The 24,274-nt window shown below is 40.2% G+C and overlaps 1 protein-coding gene across 3 annotated transcripts in view; it reads left to right on the top strand.

The window, feature by feature from the left end:
* CDK6 (cyclin dependent kinase 6) overlaps window positions 1-22,709 on the top strand; it is a 94,864-nt gene extending 72,155 nt beyond the window's left edge. For all 3 annotated transcript variants that reach the window (XM_072412869.1, XM_072412871.1, XM_072412870.1), the window contains exons 5-8: window positions 10,132-10,241; window positions 17,796-17,846; window positions 19,706-19,841; window positions 21,435-22,709. In XM_072412869.1, the coding sequence (XP_072268970.1) occupies window positions 10,132-10,241; window positions 17,796-17,846; window positions 19,706-19,841; window positions 21,435-21,596 (459 nt within the window). In that variant the 3' untranslated portion in view covers window positions 21,597-22,709. The remainder of the gene's footprint in view (window positions 1-10,131; window positions 10,242-17,795; window positions 17,847-19,705; window positions 19,842-21,434) is intronic.
* Window positions 22,710-24,274: the final 1,565 nt, after the last annotated feature.

Below are 24,274 nucleotides of genomic sequence, written 5' to 3'. Positions count from 1 at the left end.
CTACTGTTCTTGAAAAGAAGTGGGTGAAGTTAGTCTTCAAAATGGAACTGTAGATTACAGGATCTTTACTTCTGTCTATACAGGCCTTTTCCTATAAACTCAAGGCTGGTGTGTTATTCTAAAATAAAGGTCCCCCAGCAAAAGCTCCAGCTGTAACACAAAGTACCATTTTTGCCCACAAGATGTCCTTAGTCTTCCTAGTTGAATGACGCCCAGCACATCCTGTGTGTGCGGGGTGTCACGGGACCTGCCCATGATGTGGCATCACCGAAACGCCCTGCAATCTCACAACTTATTGAACTTGTTCCTTCCAAGCCTGGACTGTAGAACACCAACTGCAGCTTCCTTGGTTAACACTGCAGCGTAAGAGGGAGGTTGCCATCTAAGAAACCGGTTATCTCCAATTTATTGTGTAGACTTTAAAACCAAGCAGTTTGATTTTACATAGATGCATGGACAGCATTAGCAGTGACCAAGAGTTGCTCTTTAAACAAGAATTGGAAACCTTTTTAACACAAGGGGTCTTTGAAATCAGTTAATACAACCAATTAACACTTCAAGGTCTGGGTCAGGGGCTATCTACGCTTTCCAGACGCTATCACTATAAATGCTGGAACGCTGCACAGAATTGGGCCTTGTTCAGGCCTGCAGGCAGTGACGGCTCTCCGATGACATTTGTGAACTGCGAGGAATGTATAGAATGTTGTCACCCCTTTAGAACTTCCGAAGAAACACTTGTCTGTAGCACATGCCGGTCACAAGCATGGCTTTTATCTGCCTGCCATGTACTCGGGTGTTGGTGTCATCAGACGTGGAAAGTGTTGGCCTTTCCTGTTACTAGAAAGCTGCTTTGTGAGCTTGTATAGTACTATGGCTCCCAAAATGGTGGGTTTCCTGTAGACCCAAATCTTGCTATTGGAAAGCAAAACAATTTTTTGTATTTGTTCAATATATAACAAAATTCTTTTTTTTTTATTTAACAATGCAAAAAGTGCAAGCAAGGGACGTCTGTGTACAATTACTGGAAATGCAAAAGCAGCTTGATGCAGCTTAGAAGGCAGTCAGCTGCAGGTCAGATATATCTGTGATGCAGCTTGGAAGTATCTTAAAGCACCTTAAAACACTCAATAACAGACCTAAAAAATTTGGAATTGTTAAGTTTTAAGGAGAATTTGTAAACAGAGACCACCATGCAGTACTGATGAATAATCCTTTGTCCTACTTCAGTGTTCTCCCCAACCCCTTTTAGCCAGGTGCACCACCCAGCATAAATAATATATAACAATAAATATACAATTCATAACAAAATACTTTTAATTTTATATTTACAATGCAAAAAGTGCAAGCAAGGGACGTCTGTGTACAATTACTGGAAATGTAAAAGCAGCTTGATGCAGCTTAAAAGGCAGTCAGCTGCAGGTCAGATGGATCTGTGATGCAGCTTGGAAGTATCTCGGAATAATGGAAAATGCAAGTTTATTGCACCTTAAAACACTCAATAACAGACCTAAAAAAATTGGAATTCCTAAGTTTTAAGGCGAATTTGTAAACAGAGACCACCATGCAGTACTGATGATTAATCCTTTGTCCTACTTCAGTGTTCTCCCCAACCCCCTATAGCCGGGTGCACCACCCAGCACTTTTCAGTAACCACCTGGCTATAAGGGGTTGGGGAGAACAGTAGGACAAAGGATTATTCGTCAGTACTGCATGGTGGTCTCCGTTGACAAAGTCCTTCTTAGAACTTAAGAATTCCAACATTTTTAGGTCTGGTATTGAGTGTTTTAAGGTGCAATAAACTTGCATTTTCATGGTGGTCTCCGTTGCCTTGTTCTGCACTGTCTTTGTGGATGTGGCTGTCTTGGTTGGGGCAGGCTTTGCTTCCTCGTGTCAGAGCTGCTCCCCCTTATGCCCAGGAGAAGGGGAAGAAGCACAGACCCATGATAAAACTGAAGCAAGGAGATTCTTGCTCTGCAAGCCCACAAATACAGCTTTCCCCCCACCAGCAAGGAAAATATTGAACAGCATGATGACATACCAAATCTTTCTCCAAAAGGCTGTCAGAGGCAGCAGCGCCTTAGACGATTGCACACTTAGATATACATTACAGCCTTAAGCGCTAGTTCACATGGGTGGGAAGGTTGCACTTCAGTTACTCCTTCCTCACCAACATCAACCATGCCCATATTCAGAAGGCACTTAGACCATAGCTGGCCAATATGAATAAATAAGGATGGTATAGGAAGATACCTGCCAACTGTCCACCCAAACAAAAAAGTTCATTCATGCTGAATAATCATGTGGTTTGGGCTGTGACCATGTGAACTTAAGTTCAAGGCAGAGCTGTGTCTAGGCACAGGAATTACAATTCAAATTTTTATGGAAAATTCAAGACAAGGGTAATATTTTAAGGCACTGCTTAGACTTTTTCCTCCCAGGTCTTCATTAAATGCCCCGTCTCCAAGACTACATTTGCTCAAGTACGGGACATTTTAGCTCTGGAACTGCAGAATTTTAGAATTTCGGAGGAAAATGGTTAATTACATATGCTGGTCCAAAGGTCCTTCTGGGGCTAATCACAGGATCAGCACGGGATATTCCCCGAAGTACTTCCAGAAGGAACAGTCTATGATTGTGTTAGAAGGAACATCTCCGAGTAGCTTTATAATGTGAAACACAGTTGTGATAAGTAATAGCTGATATTATTAGGGGAACACCAAGGTATGTCTCTCAAAGAACCAAAGGGCTTATCTAGATGGTCATTTAAGAGACCCAAACTACCCCCCATACAAACCTTTTAGAGTTCAACTAATAATGTCCAGTGATTCCAATGTTGCCCATGGGCTTGTCTGCTGGAACATGGAGGAGCAACTCTGTATGTCAATCAGAGCTTCAGTATTCTCCCCAAATTTTTTTTTTATGCTGGGTGGGCAGAATATGTAGGTGGGTGGCAGCCCCTGTGTTGTAATGCAATTTTTCAGGGACCACCCGAAAACAGCTTGGAGGGTTACTGAAAAGTGCTGGATGGTGCACCCAGCTAAAAGAGGCTGGGAGAACACTGAGCTTTGCATTTTGTTTTCTCACTGTTAAACATGCTTACTAGAGAACATGCTTTTCTAGAGCTGCCCCGACTCTCTGGAATGGTCTTCCTTATCCCATAAGGTTTGCTTCTTCTTTCTGCTCATGTAACAGAGCACTCAGAACCCATTTTTTCAAACATCCCGTCTTCTTCTGTCTCCTAAACCCTCACTACTTCCCACCATTCCATATCCCCCCTCCTATCGTGTGTTACTTCGCCCACCTCCTAAATTGTAAGCTCTTCTGGCCAGGGTCCTCCTTTGTCACTGTCTGTATCTGTCTGTCATTTGCAACCCCTTTTTAATGTACAGCGCTGCATAATACATTGGTGCTATAAAACGCCTATTTAATAATAATAATAATAATAATAGAGAGAAGAGTACAGAAAGGACCTCATCAGTCGGTTTTTGCGTTCCTACTACCTAGTTTTTACGCAGATCATAACGATTCAAATATAGTATTCTCTGCTAAATCTGCTTCTGTACTACAACTGAAAATTTAGCTTTTTGCCCTCAGTTCAACATCAATAACTATCCTTGAAAAGCCATGTTGGTAATGGCTCTATTTTCTATTAATTGCCTGCAGAGCTTCTGTTTTCCTTTCCTACACAGGTAACGTATGAGACTCTGAGTCATCTGGCAGCCTTCTCCCCAAACATTGCTATTTGAGAATGTACAGTATGTTATTTAACATTCCTGGGGATAGTGGACAGAAAGCTATGTCCCCAGGTGTCCTCCACCTTCTGGACACCAGCCCAGATTACTTGGAACTTTTTAGCCGGTGGCGTTCACCTCGGAGGCAAAGACTGACAAATATCTTATTTGGAATAAGCTGCTTTTAAAGGAAAACCTTATTTTTCTTAAAGCTATATCGGTGCATTTAGCTTAAAGTAAAGAAAATATATAAAAATAAAAATATTTCATGACACAGCAAAAAGCTTTTGCTGCAATATTCACCTTCGATCTGTATCAGTGCTTCTGGTTCATGCAAGTAGTTGGTGTTCTGTGGTCTTTTTCGAAATGTGCAGTGCATTGAGTGTTACCCTAAGGAAATTACTAGAACTGTGCCCTCTAAATTAGTGTTCAGTATATATAATTCTACAGAAGACTTAACATATCGTGAGAGATGCACTTTATAATAATACCTAAATGATAGGCTTATGGTTGCTCATAAAGTGGAGTAATCTAAAAAGGCAGGGAGTTTCTGTAGTGCAAAGCTTAAAACACTTTTAGATAAGCTGTTCATAAAAAGTAATTTGACACATGAATGACATACCTGTGAAAATACAAATCTAACTCTTGAATCTATCCACAAATGTAAAAAGGTCACAATTTTAAACCAAATATTCACTTTAACCCAACGTGTTACACAGGATAAAACCCGCTTTTTCAGGGGAAGGAGAAATATCACACTGGTTTTTCTAGAGACTTTTGTTGCTAAATAGAATACATGAAACAACAATGTATAAGAAAATGAACACAAAGAAAGTAATTTTTGTTGTTTACATATGTAAAGTTATCCTCTTTAGAGTTGTGGATGTTAATAATTCTTCAAATGGAATGCATCAACAAAAACCCATATTCTGAAAAATTGTAGAAGAAACACTTAAGGTGTCCACCAGGAGATGGATGGAGACCTAGGTAATAATAAATAAAATTATGTATGAAACTCATCAGCTTGGGTATTTTTATAAAATATGTTTTTTGTTCGGGAGGTGGCAGACCATTACTCATGGGGACTTTTTTGCTTTTAAATCCTTTACCATGGAAGATGGTCAGGGACTGTGTACATGCAGCAGGTGTAGTTAATATTAATATTATTAGACAGGATTTATATACCCCCGACATATTACACAGCGCTGTACAATAAATAGGGGTTGCAAATGACAGATGGATTCAGACAGTAACACAGGAGGAGAGGACCCTGCCCCGAAGAGCTTACAATCTAATAGGTGGGGGAATTAACATACAATAGGAGAGGAGATATGTAGTGGAGGGAAGTAGTGACGGTTTCAAAAGATGGAAGTAGATGGGTAGGCAAGTTTGAAAAAATGGGTTTTGAGTGCTCTTTTAAATGAGCAGAAAGTAGTAGAAGATATAACCTAGGAAATTGCTGCCATTACAGTCCCTTTACCAGTCAGTGCTGCATGGTTTGGCTGCATGTGACACCATACATTGGGCACCAGGCTTTGGATTACCATAGGCAGTAATGAATTTATACAATTGTTATAAATTGATAGATATATATATATATATATATATATATATATATATATATATATATATAAACACACACACACACACACACACAGTAGTCTCCCCAGCTACTTTTAGCGGGCTGCACCATCCGGCTTTTTTTTAGTACCACCTGGCTGTTTTTGGATGGTTACTGAGAAGTTGAATCACAGTCCAATGGCAGCAACCTGCCTAGCCACTCAGCTTAAAAATAAAATTCTGGCCATAATATATATACTTTGCAAAGCCAGAAATTTGCAACTAACATTTGGTTCCCTTTGTATCTCCCTCGCCTTGTATAGCCCCAAGTAGATTTTCAGGATGAAGGTAAAGCCGTTTGATTTATTACCCCTTTTATACAGAAGGCCATCTGATCATGGCTCTTTGAAAGAGGCTCACAGCTCGTATGTCTTCAGTGAACAAAAACAAGGTCACTTAAGGATTTGTTTTCAACGTCGCTGCTCTTTAATGTGTGGAAAAAAAAAATTTACCGAGCATTGGTTTCTCACATATCCACCAGCAAGTATCTTCCTAGAAGCATCGGTTATATTTTTCCTTTAATAGCACATTTCATAGAAAGTGAAAGAAGCCTTTTTTCGTGCGTTTGTTTATTTTGTGTTTCCTCTCCTGGAAAAAGAAGCAAGTGCCGGTAATTGAACATAAAAATAGCTCTTGCTACTCAACAATATATCTAGATGCCCTCGTAATAGGGTAGAACGTTCTATTTAGTAATTGGCAGGATGCAGATTTTTTTTTTAAATACTGGCACCACCACCTCTCCGCAAGTGATTGTTGGGTATTGTGTGATTATTTGTAAGTTAATTCTATTTGCATATCTCCCAGAAGTTTTTTTTCCAAAATTAAAAATTCAGTGTAGCAGGTTGGGGGCTCCATAAAATTAGTGCAAGAAGAATTCTCACCATTATAAAAAGTTAGATAAGCACCGATGACTTGACTGTGCTCATGTACAGCTACATAAATGAGACCCACCATTCTTTAACGTTTGCGTTCCTATCTGCAGCCTGGCAGTTTTCAAGTGTTGTTGGTCCCCATTCATGGGAAATAGTTCCGAATCGTGCCAAACTGGATGATGAAGTTGTGGTTGGTGCAATTCTGTTAGAGATCATGACTAATACATAGTTTTAGGTCCAGTTTGAGCATCAGAGATGAAGGTTAGAGCTTTAGATGTTAGGTTAGGACCATAGGGTGAGACCTTGTCATACTGTTGAATTTAATTCCGCTATCACACTCCTTTTCCATGCACTGCCATTTGTCTTAAATGGGCCAAGGCATAGTAATGGAGAAAGAAACCTGATGGCATTTTTTTTTAACATTGCACATCTTGCAGTATGTGCTTCTGCAAGGTGAAGTCTATTGGCAACGGAGGACACAGACAACCTTTGGCCCCTGTGCCGAACTCACTTAGGGCCCCCTTACTAAACTGACTTGAGGTCCAAAGACACACTTTTGCCGCTCCTTGTGTCCACCTCTCTTGGCACCACCTCTCTTGGCACCTTTTGTACCTTTTTGCACTGGAGTGTCATCTCAAAAGAATGACAGCTCACTGTACTGTACAGGTGCTGTGCATTGCAGTAATGAGCAGTATAACATGCACATTACCATAAGACGTGTAAAAGGGAGGTATAAGTTGTAGAGATTGTTTTTAAAGGGGAATTGAACCCACTGTATACTCGATAGTCACCATTCCATCATGGGCGCTGCCATCTTCTTCCTACTCTTCCTTGTTCTGATCCTTGGCCATCTTGATTGGTGAGGCCGGACAGGCATGCAGGTGTTCATTCAGTCCTGGCACATGCAGGGGAAGCCGCATGGGCTGGTGTTAACCAAACCTGGGCCGTGCATGCGCAGCATGGTGAATTTGAATAGAAGAGACTGCGATCAGTCAGGTAGATATGCCTATTGCACAGGGTATCTCCTGTCCCTTCCCGCAATAAGCCTGGCCAGCCTGGTGCCAGATTCCTAAGGTGTAACTTCAGTTCCATTTTTTTTTATATCACTAATATTGTCTGGTCTTTTAACATTTGTTTTCCTGCCAATATCCCAAATATACATTGAAGAATACAAGAACAAGAAACATACGGGACTTTACCAGCAGTGGATTTATAAAAAATTGTTATATACCTTTTATTTCCTTCATTAAGAAACAACAGTTAAAAAATATACATGCCTCTTCCCTTATACCAAGTTTCAGAAAGAGTTAATCAACATTGTTAGCATACATGGGCTAGATACATTGCACACATTACATATGATGAGATTTACCAACGCGTTTCGCAGAATGTGTCCGCTTCCTCAGGCATGTAATTGGTACAGATAGTAGGTGTATCAGTACATTTTGGATTCACATTCACATGTTGCATTCACCGGTATGCTTACTCTCTTGGTATGAATGTAGGCAAAAGGCAGAATTAAAATCACAACACACAGAGATGGCGGTATCCCATATATGTTCTCCAATGATATTCAGTACTTCTCCAGATAAAATTGGTGATACTCACTCCATCATGGAGTGATAATAAATAATTATCACCAAAAACTAGATTCAATCACATGATTCATCCATAAACAGATTTGCATTTAAATTGTAAGTAGAACCGCCATCCTCTGTGACACCAAATGTGACACATTTTAATATGCCATTGAAATGTTCTTTGCTGGTCAATGATTGTTCAAACCTGAAATTCGGAGCTTTATAGTGTACTCTGCCTGTATTGTCTAATCGGCCCTCACAGATTTTTTCTTGGGCTACAATGCACCACCTCCCCACTATACTGCGGAGATTGGGGGAGAGAGGAATTTTGGATTAAGACAGCTGGGCAGGGCTGACACCATTTATTGCAATTTCAGTCCAGCATGCATAGAAATTAGAAACTGAACCATGCCTGCTGGTATTTTTCGTACTTTGCAGGAAAAAACATGGGGTCATGTGCAAATAAAAAGACATGACAACAGTTTAATTTCAGGATAAAATATTCATTTATTTTCTTCTCTTATGTAACGACATTGGGAATGCCAGTGAATCAGCCATGTGTCTGCTCAGAGCCGTTCACCAGCAGCGGCACCAAGAACTATTTTGTATGTATTCTTATCTGCTGACATGAAAGAATGCCGGCAAATATTTGTTTGGTTCCCATAGTGAGCTGGAGCGGATTGTAAACTGGTTTTGTCAGATCCATAGTGCATTGGACTTTGTCAAGGGGACGTTCGGGTGACAAAGCTCTGGACTTCTACAGACCTTCATTTAACATATATAGGTTTTGTTAAAATATAGAAATTTCAGACTATATTGCCAGTTAGCTCACATTACAGTTGTCAATGACTGTGTACATGTTATGGAGTCCTGAGGGTTTCTGGTTATGAGATCTCCCCACCGCAACTCACAGTTCTTTCCATCCTTTGGCCATTTTAAAGCTCGAATCTCTTTCAAATGGCAAAAACTAAAATAATGAAACCTTCTTTTTGGCCTTGTTGGGTTTTGATGTAATACAAGGTTTCCCTTCCCTGAACCAATTTATTGTAATATGTAAATAATGTTTAGGCTGCAAAACTCCACATCTTGCTGGTGCTATAAAGTGTCTGAAAGGAGGGCAGAGAGGATGAGCTTGAACTACAAACACCACATTCTACTTAAACTTGCGAATTGTGTGGAGATATCAGGGAGCCTGAGCTGAAGACTGCACCTCTTACCTGTCCTTAAAAGGTGGATGAAAAGGGAGAAGAGAAAGGAGGAACCGAAGCTGCAGACTCCACCTTCTACCTGTGCACACAAGCTGCTCGTGGGTTGGAAGAGGAGGGACCTGAGCTGCAGACTCCACCTTCTACCTATGAACACAAGGCTGCTGGTGGACAAGGAAAGAGGAGGAGCCTAAGCTGCAGACTCCATCTTCTACCTGATTACAAGGCTGCTAGTGGGCTGGCAGAGAGGAGGGGCCTAGGCTGCAGACTCCACCTACTACCTGTACACACAAGGCTGCTGGAAAGAGAAGGCGCCTGAGCTGCAGACTCCACCTTCCACCTGTCCATTCAAGGCTGCTAGTGGGAGGGAAGAGAGGAGGAGCCTAAGCTGCAGACTCCACCTTCTACCTGCTTACAAGGCTGCTAGAGTGAAGGGAGGGAGGATGAGCCTGAGCTGCAGAGTTCACCTTCTACCTTCTATTCAAGGCTGCTAGTGGTAGGGAAGAGGGGAGGAGCCTGAGCTGCAGACTCCACCTTCTATCTGTGCACACATGCTGCTTGTGGGAGGGAAGAAAGGAGGAGCCTGAGCTACAGACTCCACCTTCTACCTGCTTACAAGGCTGCTAGTGGGCTGGCAAAGAGGACGAGCCTGAGCTGCAGACGCCACCTTATACCTGTGCACACAAGGCTTCTAGAGGGAGGGAGGAGGGGAGGAGCCTGAGCTGCAGACGCCACCTTCTACCTGTGCACACAAGGCTGCTAGAGGAAGGGGGGAGAGGAGAAGCCAGATATAAACCAGGCTGCAAGGTGTTCACAGGGTAAATAGGGTAAATGATGAAACCATTGAACACTCCATCTTGCATTTTCACAGGCTCAGATTTAGTGACATCTACAAGATAAGAACTTGTAATTACAGACATTAAATTTACAGCATAACTAACTGCATATATGGCAGGATGGGGCATGGCATATTATTTTCTTACAATCCAAGTAATTGCAACCTTTGTTCATTTGATGTTTACCTGTATTTGCGTCAAAGAGTTTTCTCATTTTAGAACAGGAAGTGCTGTTATTTTTGGCAGCTGTGTATTTCCATATCCAACTTTACATTGTTATATTTCAGGTGGTCACGTTGTGGTACAGAGCACCGGAGGTTCTTCTGCAGTCCAGTTATGCCACGCCGGTGGATCTCTGGAGCGTCGGCTGTATATTCGCAGAAATGTTCCGCAGAAAGTAAGCTGCATATTGGTCTTTATATGGAGGGGGTTATAAAAAGCTGTCAATTTGGGGTCCTGAGTATTTTCTGCATTGTGCACTGCACACAGTTGTATGAAAGCACATATGGCGTGTTGTGTTACAGATGCAAATAACAGAGCAGATGCACAGCTGGGACCCTGCGGTCCCATATTACACCTGCTCTTGCTAAAAATCTTCTACTTCTGGAAAAGTCTGTATTTATCTCTAACTATAAACACCCATTTGCCAGAGTTTGGACCTTCTTATAACCTTCTGGGCATTACAATAGTGAATCCCAGGGGGACATAACAGGGGTAGAAGGGCCGGCTAAAGATGCTTGGGCTACGATTTTGCACACAAGTGTTCCTGCTATCTGCGGTCATTTGTTTCTAACACATTTATAACACACTTGTACTTAAAATACGTTTTCATTCAGCAGTGGGTGGTTCTCAGTGATGCAGAAAGCATTGGTTATGCCCTCTTCCCCCTGCACCCTGCATTTACAGTATGTTAATTCAACATTAATTCATCTATGGCCACCAGCAGGTTTCACTTCCGATCTAATAAAACTATTGGATCTTAAGTGATTTTGAAGGTAAGGTAGCAGCCAACCAATCATAAGCAACTAATTTTGGGTTCCTACTTCCATTGATAAATGAATACTCAAAAGATTGTAAATGTTATTCAAATCAATCAAAATTTTGAACACTTTATATCCGCGTCAAAGCGTGGAGTATTATATATGTGTTCTGATTCACCAGTAATGCACAAAAATTGGCATTGAATTTGTTCATGTGTAGTAGACCTAAAAAGATGATAGCGGGAGGAAGCAAAATTGCAAGTTTTTGCAATACAGAAAGAACAGGCAAGGTCTCTGCAATAAAATAAATGTTCCTGCTTGTTCCTAACAAAACTTGTATCCACTCACCTTGGTGGTGACCTCTTCCCCGGGTCCTCCTAATAATATTATTATTATTATTATTATTAATTTTTAACATATTACGCAGCCCTGTACATTAAAGAAGGGTTGCCAATGATGGACACATATAAGCAGTGACACAGAATGAGGAGAAGATCCTGCCCCAAAGAGCTTACAATCTTCAAGGATGTTCGGCCACCTTGATTGGCCAGGCCAGAATGACGTAATTCTCGCCTAACTCCTGAGGATTGGACACTGAGCTGCGCATGAAGTTTGGCAAATCTGTTTCATTGCAGAAGGGGCATAGCCTGTCCCTTCTGCAATAAAGTAGAGGTCGGCTCTCAAGTTTGTATTTTTTATTTTTAGTTCCACCAAAAAGAACAGCACTAAAAAGAAGGCGAGTATTGCAGCCAAACGACATTTTTTTATCCTTAAATTTAAGAAAGAATGGTCCCTAATGTCTCTGCCCCATTCGTTAGCGCCTTTTGTATTTATTCTCCTAACCTACAGGTAATCTTTAGGTTCCGAGTTCTAATCTCTCATCCACTGACAGATGTTTTCATAAGTATCAGCAATCAGTTGATTGATAGCCGTTGTGAATTCTGTAATTGCATTCATTTGCGGTTGGGTTTTACTGTTATAGTGGGCGGCCAGGCAGTAGTACGGTTGTGGTTTACTTCTGCGCTCCCATCTTTGCCAGGCAGCTGTGTAATGTGGTAATAGAAACAGTCAGCCCGCCTTGGCTCCCCTGTAGTATCTTACTTTTTTTGCATTACAAATACATGTCCTGTACTGACATCTAAGACTGCACACAGCTTGGCAGCCCTGGTAGGCCCAGGGCTGGGAGACAATTACCTTAAACTGCTGGGATTAGGAAGTATCTTCCACTTTTTGGATTTAGGGAATTTTTTAGATATAGAGCATTTTCTCCAGAATCTGCCAGAAGAGGATTTATGAGACTGTAAACTAGAAATTAAATCATTTTGGTCAACTGCTCCTGTATGAGTCTATTGCTTTTTATGCAAATTGGGATGCATAGGCTTCTATATTGGGCGCAGGCTCTTTTTTTTTTTTTTACTTAACTTTTTGAAACTTTAAATTCTTAAAACATTTTTCTGTTCTCATTTTCTGCAGAAATGTACAGACAGCATTAAAAATATTTTCAGTAGTTGTACCCCTTCAGTCAGTAAATGAAATGGGTGAGCCACAAACAGGCTGGGGAAGAAACAGATAGAAAGATGATGCTTTACGTCCTCAATCCAGGAAATAAGGATAGCTCTATCTCACTTGCTTCAGCTTCTAATGTATATTGTGGTGCTCTATTATTTGTAAGCTAAATTCTTATTTTGTGAATGAAAGCTTTCACCCTGCTGGTATTTTTTTTTGTCATAGTTGAAATGTTGACAAGGAAACTTTCTTATTGGTTTCTGGTCATTATTGTGGCCCATAGATGTCATTGGCATTCCAGTCTAGTAGATAGAAGTACCCTCTATGACCTGTGAAAGAGATGGTAGACATTAACTTTCCCTCAGCATGGGGTGTGATGCAAAAAAACATTAAATGTAAATTGACAGTCCTCAGATTTAATCAGAAACTAGAAGCACATATGTAAGAAAATCTTTTTGAAACATGTTTTTACTTTGAAAAAGTTTTCTTTATGCACTGAATCTGTGTAGAGGCTGCTGGTGGTTTTCACTTCTTCTGGCTGAACACCAGAGGGCAGCAGAGCAGCTACAATGTCAGCTTTGTGTCTATAGGAAAACTCCATGTCCCATGATTCCTTTCATTGCATCTCATGGATGGGGGTGTTATATTTGTAGTCTCAGCTCCCTACAGCAGATGGGGGGTTACAATTAAAGATATTTTGAATGGAGCATGAAGTGTAGCCACAGGTATTAAAGATATGCAGTTCTCTGCAAAGAATAGAAGGGATTTTTGGGGGCTGATTAAATACATATTTTTAGAATAGACATTGGGGATGCATTAATCTACAGGTTGTGGGCAAGAATGGGTTGCAAATCATTTAGCTGTCATTAGGTGAACTACTTACCCACAAGAGGTATTTCATCTCCTGTTCTATATAATTATACAGGGCCAGAGACAAATATGTTTACATGAATATAACTTATGCACAATATTGACAAGTTGTATATAGTAACAAGTCTAAAGATATTACAATTATTGGAAAACTATGTTCAGCTAATTATGCTTGTACGTATATAAAACAAAATATATTATTTGTGACATATGTAATTTCCCTTTAACCTAGCAGTGATCTGGCCATTATCATTGTAGAAACAATGACGTTCTGCAGAGCAAGCTGAGCTCAGTTATGTAAAGGGGGAAGTCATATGGCAAGGACATGGCCTCATCGGAGACTGATTAGAAAGCCGCAGATCAGGCTATGTACATAGCTAGAATGTTTTCCCACGACACAGGTGCCACTTAATGGGATTCACCGTACTGGTGTACAGAGCAAGTGCAAAACCATGGCCAGCAGCTAGGAATTCAGACTGAAAGCCCACTGCAGCCAAGGCGCACACTGATTATGTGAAGGGATTTGTCTAGATTGGACACACAACATTCAACAACATTTAACACTTTTACAGCTTCACAAACTTTTTACGAGTTTTGAACTCTGCAATGAATGTTAAAGGTACACTATATATAGTCTGAATAGAAACTAAAAAGACTTAAATAGCTTGCGGGAAGAACATACCACTTCTTTTCAGTTCCTTCATTCATTGCTCAAGCCACTTTACACTTTTTTGGGTAATCTGGGAACTCCTTTTACTTCTATTGTAAAGGACAGGAATTCCCAAACACACCCACTGCAGTTTGTTTCCTGGTTCCTACAATCATAAAGCCTGCACAAAGAAGTTCCTCATGGCCACCAGTTAGTTTTTACCGATTGGATTTTAGAATATACCGGTATGTATAATCCTAAATAGAGAAAGGTGAAGCTTATTTACCCACTCCACATAAGAAACTCTATGGAATCTGACTGCAAATAATTACAAAGAATTCAAATTAAATCAAACCTTTGCTTTGTGAAAACTGCAGAAATACGAGTTGCCAGGCCATCTCTGGCTTCAGTATTGGAACAAGCATGCAACAAGGCGTGTCGGAACTCATGTCATGTATACTTGTATCGGGCCAGATGAGACCAGCCATGAAGAGGAATAGATGGAAAATCATGGGGGACAGACTTGGATGGGAATGGCATTTGTATCTGGGGGAGATAAGAAGCTGGGCTTGGTGCAAAAAAAGGCAGAGAACCATAGAGATTTGCACCGGAGGGTAAGTGGGGTCAGGATGGAATGTGAGCCAAAAGCAAAGAGAATGGGAAGCATAAGAGAGAAACTGGGATATATGTGAAATCAGCAAAACAAAGGAAGCATTGGATAAAATGAAGAATGGAAGAGCATAAAACGGGTCTGGAATTGGTTTGACAGTGGCACTAAGAGCCATAGTAGGTTTAGCAGTCATCAGAGTGGAAAAGTAGACCAGGAGTTGGTGGTAACAGAAAGTGGGGAGCGGGATAACATAGGGACTAGGTGCAGCGGTGAGGACTGCAGGAAAAAGAAGCAGAACAAAAAGTAGAACTGGAGCTAGGATGAAATCGCCAGAGGGGGAAATGGAGTAGGTGATTGGGATTCAGAGATATCAGAAGTAAATGGAGAGAGGAAAGCAGAACAATAAAGGTTCTGAAACGGGTAAAGTAGTTCATAAAAGAAACACGAACACTGAGGATTGTGGGAAATTAGCATCAGTTGCACATGGGTTCCAACTTTTCTCCATCTTATGCCTGTAGGCACCATAAAACCAACCAACCCTGATAAATTACTGTTCTTTCTCATAAACAGCAACATAATTTCCAGCGTCCATTCCTTTCACCAGATGGTCTCAATCAGTACATATCTGGCTGAGAGCTGTACAGCGGGTGTCCGCTGAAAATTTGGCTGCTCTTCAAGAAGCTGTTATAGCATCATACAGTGCGCTTCCAATTTCTGGAAAGAATCACACTGCGGAGATGAACGGGAGGTTGGCCATGTCATGGCCGTCTACCTGAGGCCGTGAGAATATTCTTTTGGACATTGTCCACAGAAGATGATCAAAGATGGAAGAGTGACGACATGTTGGGTTATTGGTTGACAACCAAAATTTTGCATCTCTTTAGGCACGCGTGAAAAATGCACATGAATTCCACAGAAATTCAGTGCCAAGGCCTCCTGAAAGAACAGACATCTGCGATACTATCATAGTAGGAGAGAGCTATCCTTTTATTATGTTTTTGGGTTAGAACCACAATGCAGAACAGCTCAGAAATTTCCCGGCCTCACAGCTGCCAGGAGCTAGATTTGAACTAGTTAGTGGTGTAACCATGTAGGTTAGTGCGCCCCATTCTTTCACCCGGTTTATCCCCTCTAGGAACTACATAAATACTGGCAAGTGGTGTAGCTAGTGAGCTAAAATTACCTCCCTGTTCCCCAGCACATGTCTTCTGTGGGATTAAAGCAGAATTAATCTAGGGCAACTTGGCACCCTTGGACTCCCTATACATGCATTTGGTCCCTTAAGACTGCAGTCACCAACCTTTCGGACCTCACAGACCAATAAATTCATAATTTTATATCCTGCGGACCAGGATATAAAAATATATTTGTAAAAAGAAAAATATATTTGTAAAATAATCATCTTCCTAATGGTGCCTGATGAGGACTGTGGCGGTTCTGATTCATTGATCAGCTCACGGTTAAGTGAAGTATTACTATTGTTACTATTATCATTAGTTACATTATCTTTGGTATTACTAAAGGAATGTAAAATACTTGTTTGCATTTTCTCACTCATTATGGGTTTATTTAATTCCATTCTAAGACCAAACATGAAATGATAGTTATCCAAGTCAAACTATTTGATGCCATTAAATATAACAGGTAAAGAAAATACACAGCTAAGGCCATACTTACCTAAAAGAACATCTGAGAAATAAACAAAATAAAATAAAACAATCGGGTGAGAATCGGTATTGGCGGAGCGGGGTGACTGTTGTAATGGTGGAAACAATACTGAAGCGTACGGCTTGGCAACGGTTCCCTCATACAATTTAACACTACACTGACGTCACGCTGCGCCTCCCTTGTTCTTCCGTCTCTAGTACAGTTTGTGAATTTAGTGCAATATAAAGGGGACAATTGACATTCAGAATATAGGAAATTAATTACATTATTATTTATGTTTTACTAATAATAAAACATAAAAATTGCAATAATGTCCACATTTTTTTTCGCAGACCACTGCTTGGTAACCACTGCCTAGAGATTCATCTTTTTTTTTTTTTTTTTTTTTTTGTATAGTGACGTGGAAGTTCATACAGTATCTTTACCCTGTTACAACTTTCTTTGGTTTACTTCAGGAGTATGAAGGGTTGTAGCTTGGCCCCTATGATATCCACTGGGCCCCAGGCTCCCTCTTATGGTTACTTTGTGAATGGTTCAAGGGAGCCTTGTCCAGCTGTGATTTTAGTTCCCCACTGTAAACATATTTTTCTGCATCATGGTGAGCAAATCTTCCACTGCAGCTTCTTTTAGCTATGAAATGTAGGATCCTGAAAATATTTATAAATGTATAATGCATACCTTATGTTATGCAAAAAAAAATGGCTTGTTAATTGTGCAAGAGATAAAATTAACTGCAAGGATCAGGACTCTTTCTGGTAGGAATTCTCTCTGGAATGATAAGTCCTTCCAGTCGTCATAAGTGCTCACTATCCTGCTCAGGTAACTCCTTGGGTACTTTAGGTAAAGTCATCCATTAGGGCAGACTACTAGTGCTTTAGGTTTTTGTAAGTCTTTGGCCCTTTATATAAAGTCGAAGAATCTCGGGAATTGTCTAAATAAAGTAGGCATGTGTATTCTTGTATGTTGCTGTCCTTTATGTGTCTCTTCTGAATCTGCAAATTCAACATAGAAACTAATCCACTGTGCAAAAGCTTTCTGTAATAAAAACTGGCCACTGCTATCGCTCCATGTGCAGGGTGACTGGGCTGGTCTCTGCCTCTCTGTAGTATTTCATATTAATATTACACAGTATTTATATAGCGCCAACATATTATGCAGCGCTGTACATAGTCCATAGTCATGTCACTAACTCACCCAAAGGAGCTCACAATTTAATGTTCCTGCCATAGTCATATCTCATTAATACAGTCTAAAATCAGCTTTGGAGTCATGTTTTTGGAATGTAGGAGGAAACCCAGGCAAACACGGAGAGAACCTGCAAACTCCATACAGATGGAGTTCTGGCCAAGGTTTGAACCTGGGACCCAGCGCTGCAAAGGCTAGAGTACTAACCACTGAGCCACCATGTTGCCCAGATATCCTATAGTGGTTGGACATGCTGAGTTTTTGCTGAGTTCTTTCTGCTCTCTGTATATCTCGGTAATGATGTCACCAATACCTGTACATGGAAATATCTGGGTTTTTTTGCACCAAATGGCTTTTAAGTAATATCTTTTTCATTGTAAGAAATCAGCTTTATAGATGCAATCTTTTAAATACAATCAAAATATTCTGTACCAATCAGTATATAATTGACTAAGTTCAACACTGTTTTTTTTTCTCTTTAAGGCCCCTATTTTGTGGAAGCTCAGATGTGCATCAGCTAGAAAAGATATTTGAGTAAGTCAATAGGATTTTCTATTTACATTCAAATCTGATAAGTGTTTGTTCATTCTGTGTGTATAGCTTTTGTTTGCACTGTATCAAATAAATCCAAAAGTGGCAGCAGACTGTACAGTATATGAGGCTGTATCTCCCTCTTGTGTACGCTTCTTAGAACTCTTTACAAAGTGACATAAAAAGTTCTCCAAGGCTGGAGAGAATACATTTTTATCAGTGAATGTGTGTGATCCAGCAAACTTGGAATGGATTTTTTGAAAGTCATTTGCTATTTGTAACAAATAGTTTTAATCCTGAACCAGATCCATTCCAGGTTTGCTGGATCACCCAGCTTCACTGATGAAAGTGCCTTGGAGAGCTTTAATAAATCAGGTCCCCATTGTATAGATCAACTAGAGTAACATAATCAGGAACATATTCTTACAAGCATGAGGCGATGTCCCTTTAATCTATATTTACTGTAATATAGAATAGGTGGCCTGTTATTATTGATAGCGAGACCAAGACCTGGTAATGAAAGAATCTGGCTGTCGGTGAGCTCCAGAGATCTCTCTTCCCTTGTGTAAGATTTAGCATCAAATAAGAAGCTTTGTCTGATTCACTCCACTCACCAACTTGCGTTTTAGGGCTTTTTGCTAGCTTTCACCAATCAAAATGTCCAAAGATTAACGCAGTTAATGCGCAGGGGTTGTTTGGCATAACTTGCACAAAGTTTTCAGCCTCCTGGGTATAGAGCTGCCTCTATACCTGGACTGTCCAGGTTCCCTCTGCATGTTTGCACCATCTTTTTCATTAACTTCAGACACGTGTATGCAAAGTTGAATGCCACTCAATCATTCTCCCCCTCCCCTCTCCATCGAGCAAAATGGCATTGTTTGCATGCCAAATGTTCGTTGATTTGTTGCAAGAAACAATCACAAAACGTTTCCAACAATGATCTGACTTATGTACATGATGTACATCTACATCAGACACGTATATGTGAACTTGTACATAAGTCAAATCATTGTTGTTGGAAATCTTTTGTGATTGTTTCCTGCAACAAATCAACAAACCTATGGCGTACACATAATGCCATTTTGCTCGATAGAGAGGGGAGAAAGATTGAGTGGCATTCCACTGTGCATTCCATGGCAGATTGATGAACAATGTTGGGGCAACGCTGTACACGTGTCAGACTTTCACCTGAGACAAGCATGACTGTTCATGACGGTTGACAATCACCTGATGTGTACATAATCAAACCCTAATGGTAGTTAGGAAAATTGTGGGGTTAGATGCCTCCAATAGAACCCAGACAGCAATTAGAACATACCTTATGGTATAGAGTCCAGCACTTGGTACATAGTAGACTCATTGAAAGGATCCAGTTTTCAACCTGGAATTTTTTTTTTAAGCTGGGTGGGAAGAAATGAAAAGTGAAAAGTGCCAGGTGGTGCACCCGACTAAAAGGGGCTGGGGAGAACACTGGGATCATTAATAAATGGTAATAATGTAGCTTTAATTGCTGTCTGTTACTCCATTGTCATCCTACTTACCCTGACAGCCAGATGAGTTGAGGAGAGCAGTTGTCTTTAGGAAGTGAAAATGAAGACCTAACCTGTGTTTCTTCATTACTGAATGTGTGAAGAGGTCTCACAAAATTTCCTTTCCTAAAAAAAATCTCCCCAACAGGCTTGTGAAAAGAACCTTATCTGCTCTGTCCTAACCCTTAGGCTGGATGTCCTTACTGCATCTAAAAACATAGTTTCTAAATATGACAACAGTCTATCAAATGTTTTCTTTACATTTCACCATATACAATGCAATTTACATACCTAAGCTGTAATGTGTTTACACCTTTTATCTCCCCCTTCTAGTGTCATTGGTCTCCCAGATGAAGACGAGTGGCCCAGTGAAGTAGCCATCCCTCAAAGTGCCTTCCCTTTCCGACATCCGCAGTCCATAGAAGACCTTGTTCCAGACATTGATGAACTAGGCAAAGATTTACTTATGGTGAGTTTATAAACCTCAGAATTTGTCAGAAGGCTTTTCAGCCTAAAGTGAAGTTCTACATATTGGGCCTCAAAAGCTGAGTGAAGTGGTCACCTAGGAAAAAGTGGACAAAGTGGGGAAAAAAGAAACCTAAAAACTCAGTTATCTGCTTTACCAGAGAAGCAATCATCTTCTTTGGCAGAGCTCACGTCACTATGTGGGAAGTTTTAAAGTGTTTATCAAACTTTCCCATGTACTGAAGTAGCATTCAATGAGCTTGACTTGTTTATAGCAAACCAAATAAAGATAAAGATGCAAAGGGAGCTTACAACTCCACCTATGCTCATAAGAATATATGATATTACACCCAATAATATTTCAATTATTGTCCTATATTAGGAAATGTAGCCAAAAGAATTCAAATATGTACCACACAATTATGAATTCCCCGTCAGACCATGGTGGCTATTTAGGCTTATGCTCCCACCCAGGGTGTCACCTGTAGTGTTAGCAAGGCCAGACCCCAAGTTGTTGATTCGATTTAGGCCAACTTTGCACTATACAAGTGTCATTACCATATCATTAGCTGGTAAGTCCGTATTCCATATAATAATGAGGTATCCATAATACAATCACCATTGTCTATTTAATTCCGACACGTTTCGCCCAAATAGGCTTCTTTAGGGGTAGCAACAACATGCGATACAAACAAAAACAGTGTATGTATGTATGTTTATTTAGCCATTAATCATTTTTGAATATTTTGTAATTAGCATAATTAGGCTAAGTTTATTTTGACTGTTGTCATTATTTATTTGAGAAACCTAGTTTGTATCGCATGTTGTTGCTACTCCTGAGGAAGCCTATTTGGGCAAAACGCATCTGGGATAAATAGACAGCAGCGATTGTATTCTGGATACCCCAGTAATATATGGAAAATGGACTTATCGGCGAATAATAGAAATAGCAAAACTTGTATAGATTATAAGCTCTTTTGGGCAGGGTCCCCTTCTCCCCGTGTGTCACTGTCTGTTTCTGTCTGTCATTTGCAACCCCTATTTAATGTTCAGTGCTGTGTATCATGTTGGCCCTATATGCATCCTGTTTATTAATAATAATAATTAAAATAATATATAATAATAGTGCCAAGTTGGCCTAAATTGTATCTACTTTGTATTGCTTTGTAAAGTTTTGATATTTTGTTACTAGCAAAGGTGTGTTTCAAGTAAATCTCATTTGCATGCCCTTCTTTTTTGTTTTTTTGATTTTGCTTTATTTGCTTTATCTATTAAGAGCTGGCATTAGAAACTGTGCACAAGGGTGGAAAAACTCTTTCATCTATCATTGTATGGTTGTTGTAGGCTTGACAAGAATGGTCAAAATAAAGACTTGGCTAGGCCATGAGGTTCAGAGTGTCACACAGCTTATCCTGGACACCTGACCTGCAGTCTTTCTTTTGTTTTGGCATACAAGCCGATCAATACAAGCTGTGTCAGTGTGGCACATTGGCAGCAAGGCCGGTTGTAGACTTGGAGCTAAATTAGATAAAGACAATTGTAGGCCATGTTTTTCCCATAACTACACTTTCTCACCCCTGATTTTTCTTTCCTTCAGAAATGTCTGACATTTAACCCTGCAAATCGAGTGTCGGCATTCAACGCCCTGTCTCATCCTTACTTTGAGGGTTTACAGACACACAAAGACAGTTCAGAACTTCACAAGCCGAATGGGCAGAAGGCTGAAGAGGACAGTACACCTGAAACGAAGATCCCCTGAGCCAAGGAAGGTCAAATATAGACTTGGCCAATCGCCATGCCATGAGGTTCCGAGTGTCACACAGCTTATCCTGGGCACCTGACCTGCAGTCTCCTCTGTGTATCTGCAAACAAGCCAATCAATGCAAGCTGTGTGCAGCTTTCTTTTTTTATTTTTTAGTCTGGGTTGTCTCCAGTTCAAAGCAAAGCTGCTGACCAATTTTGCTGCCTTTTTATTATTTTATTTAAAGTTAAAAACACCGGCAGGACACAGACTGATCCGGCATCCAACAATGGATGGACTCTTCCTACAGCTGCTGACCGAAAGACTCATTTTTTTCTTCTTTTTTTGGTTAAAATGTACTTTTTTATGTTGTAATGTACGGCAGCCATCTTGAGACCTTGGTGATGTTAATAGCGTGTAACGAATTTACAACTTTGTTCTCATAAATGTCACATCAGCCAGCAAAATGGTTCTCTTCTATGTGAAAAAATGTGGAAAACATTCTACGTATTGTTATATTAAAAAGTCCAAATTGGTAATGTTTTGGAATTGGGTTTTGGGGCTTTGAAGAAGAACTCAAGCAGGCTTACCTAGTAAGAGATCAAGTTTGAATTGCAAAAAAAAGCCATGGAAACCAATCAGATTCTGCTATAATGTAGTCAGACTAATATTAAAGAGTCTGTAGATGATTGCTGCTCCCTCCTTTTAGTCACGGTTGAGTCTATATTAGAATAGAGTTATTTTTTGTTACCTTAATTTTTTTACATTGGGTCTTTGGTGTTGACTGTTTGGAGACAAGGGTGCTGGTCACTGACTCTACAGCTTGAGAGTCAAGAACTGACGGTCAGTGCTCTACCAGTACCTGACCTGTACCTGGTGTTACATTGTCTTGTATTTTAGAGAAATTCATATAACTATTTTGCTACTTGATACTGATATGTACACTCTGAATCAAGGAGACGGTGTCTGAGGTTTGGCAGCTGTTGGGGCAGCAGTTGGCTAACCAAGGTGACCTTCAAACTTTGAATTTAAAATTGAAGAATCAATCTCAAGTAAGTAAAACTATAAAAGGTGGCATATATAAAACTGTTAAAAATCTGCACAACTATAATAAAAAAAATATTAAAATAACTGGATCTATCTAAAGCAAAGCTTCCCAGGGAGCTCCAAAACCCTAGGTTCTCATCATGCAAGTACTGATTTCACCTAGGAAATTCAATCTTTCAATAGACCCTCCAATCTGTTACTGTTCAACAGTATGTTCTGTAACTACAAATATGAATCGATAGTGAAGTCTGGGATGGGACAGATCCAAGGCTTTTCATAGCTGAAACCTGTATATGTGGTGCTTTGGCAGCCGAATAAAAATGCAATGCATTATACCAAGATACACCAGGCACATTCTTTAACATAACACGATTACAAATGGACGTGAAAGTTATGTGAAAAGGTTTTTTTAAGGTGGCTGCTAAAGTGCTGCTCCTTGTGGTGCTTGCAATTATCTACGTTTTTTTAAATTGATCCCTGGGAACATAAGGTGAGTCCCTGGTCCCAACAATTGTTTGGATTTTACCTAAGAGTTTCTCATAAGTTTTGTACATATGCTTAATAATTGTTGCTTGAAACGATTGTTAGTGAATGTTTCAGACAGAATTAGGAACAAATAGGCATTGTATGGGGTGGCCACTTGACTACTGCTGAGGATCCTGTTCTGTTTTTGGACAATAATCAATAGCTGTCATTAGCCATCTATTGAGCCGTACAGCACAGAGGAAAACTAATGGCCTATTTGGGCACCCGTACTAGCACTCGATCAACTGTTATCACAGGTGATGAAAATCTAGTGCAGCGAATAAAAAAACTCCTTCTAGTAGGGCTCCCCCCATAAAATATATGCTCATTTTTTCATAGCAAAAAAAAAAATCAACTACCTTATCCCTCACTCCCCCAAGTCTGATGCTCTTCTTTGCTTTCAGACACAGTGAGTTGTGTGTGAGCCTTTAGCATCCTCATTTGCAGTGCAGGACTACTGGACCTGTGTTCTACAGGACGATGTCTGCAACCGCAGCTCAGAAAAGAGACTGCAGGGGACCAGTCAAGGAGCCTGTGGCAATGAGAGGGAAAATGGTAAGTAAAACTGCTTTTTACGTACCCTCTGGATATATATGACCATTTAACCTTTGGAGTACAAAGGTAGCCCTGTTGCAAGGGTAGTTTTTTTTATACTGCTGGAGTTCGGCTTTAAGAATCCCATACACTATCCAAAAGTAAAAAGAACAAAAAACCCATTGTCTCAATGATCCAACATGTTAATTCAGCCACCCGAAAGGTGTTTGCACTTCATCAGTATTAATTCTGAAAAATGTAAAGTCAGCTCAGGCTCACTTACAAGGCTCATCATTTCTGATTGGTTGACATGGGTTTTTGCACTTTGCTTGTGGTTTTACTGTCCAAGTCTGTGTGTGCTGCTTACATAAATCAGCTTTTGCCATTTGTTTTTTAAGGAGCCATTAGAAACATGGAAAGAAGAAGCTGAAAGGTTGGAATGGCCGACACAAGCAAATGCTCAATGATGCATAAGGCCTCGTGTGTTTAGTTCCCTTCATATGGGTTAGAGTTATGATTTTTTTTTCTTGTACAGAAGTGAACTAGGATACATACTTAAGGGGTACTGGATATTGAGATAGTTCTAGAAA

The sequence above is a fragment of the Pyxicephalus adspersus genome, chromosome 5 (genome assembly GCF_032062135.1).
Source record: "Pyxicephalus adspersus chromosome 5, UCB_Pads_2.0, whole genome shotgun sequence".
NCBI lineage: Eukaryota > Metazoa > Chordata > Amphibia > Anura > Pyxicephalidae > Pyxicephalus > Pyxicephalus adspersus.
Note: the sequence above shows the minus strand (reverse complement) of the source record. Positions and strands in the feature narration are given on the sequence as shown.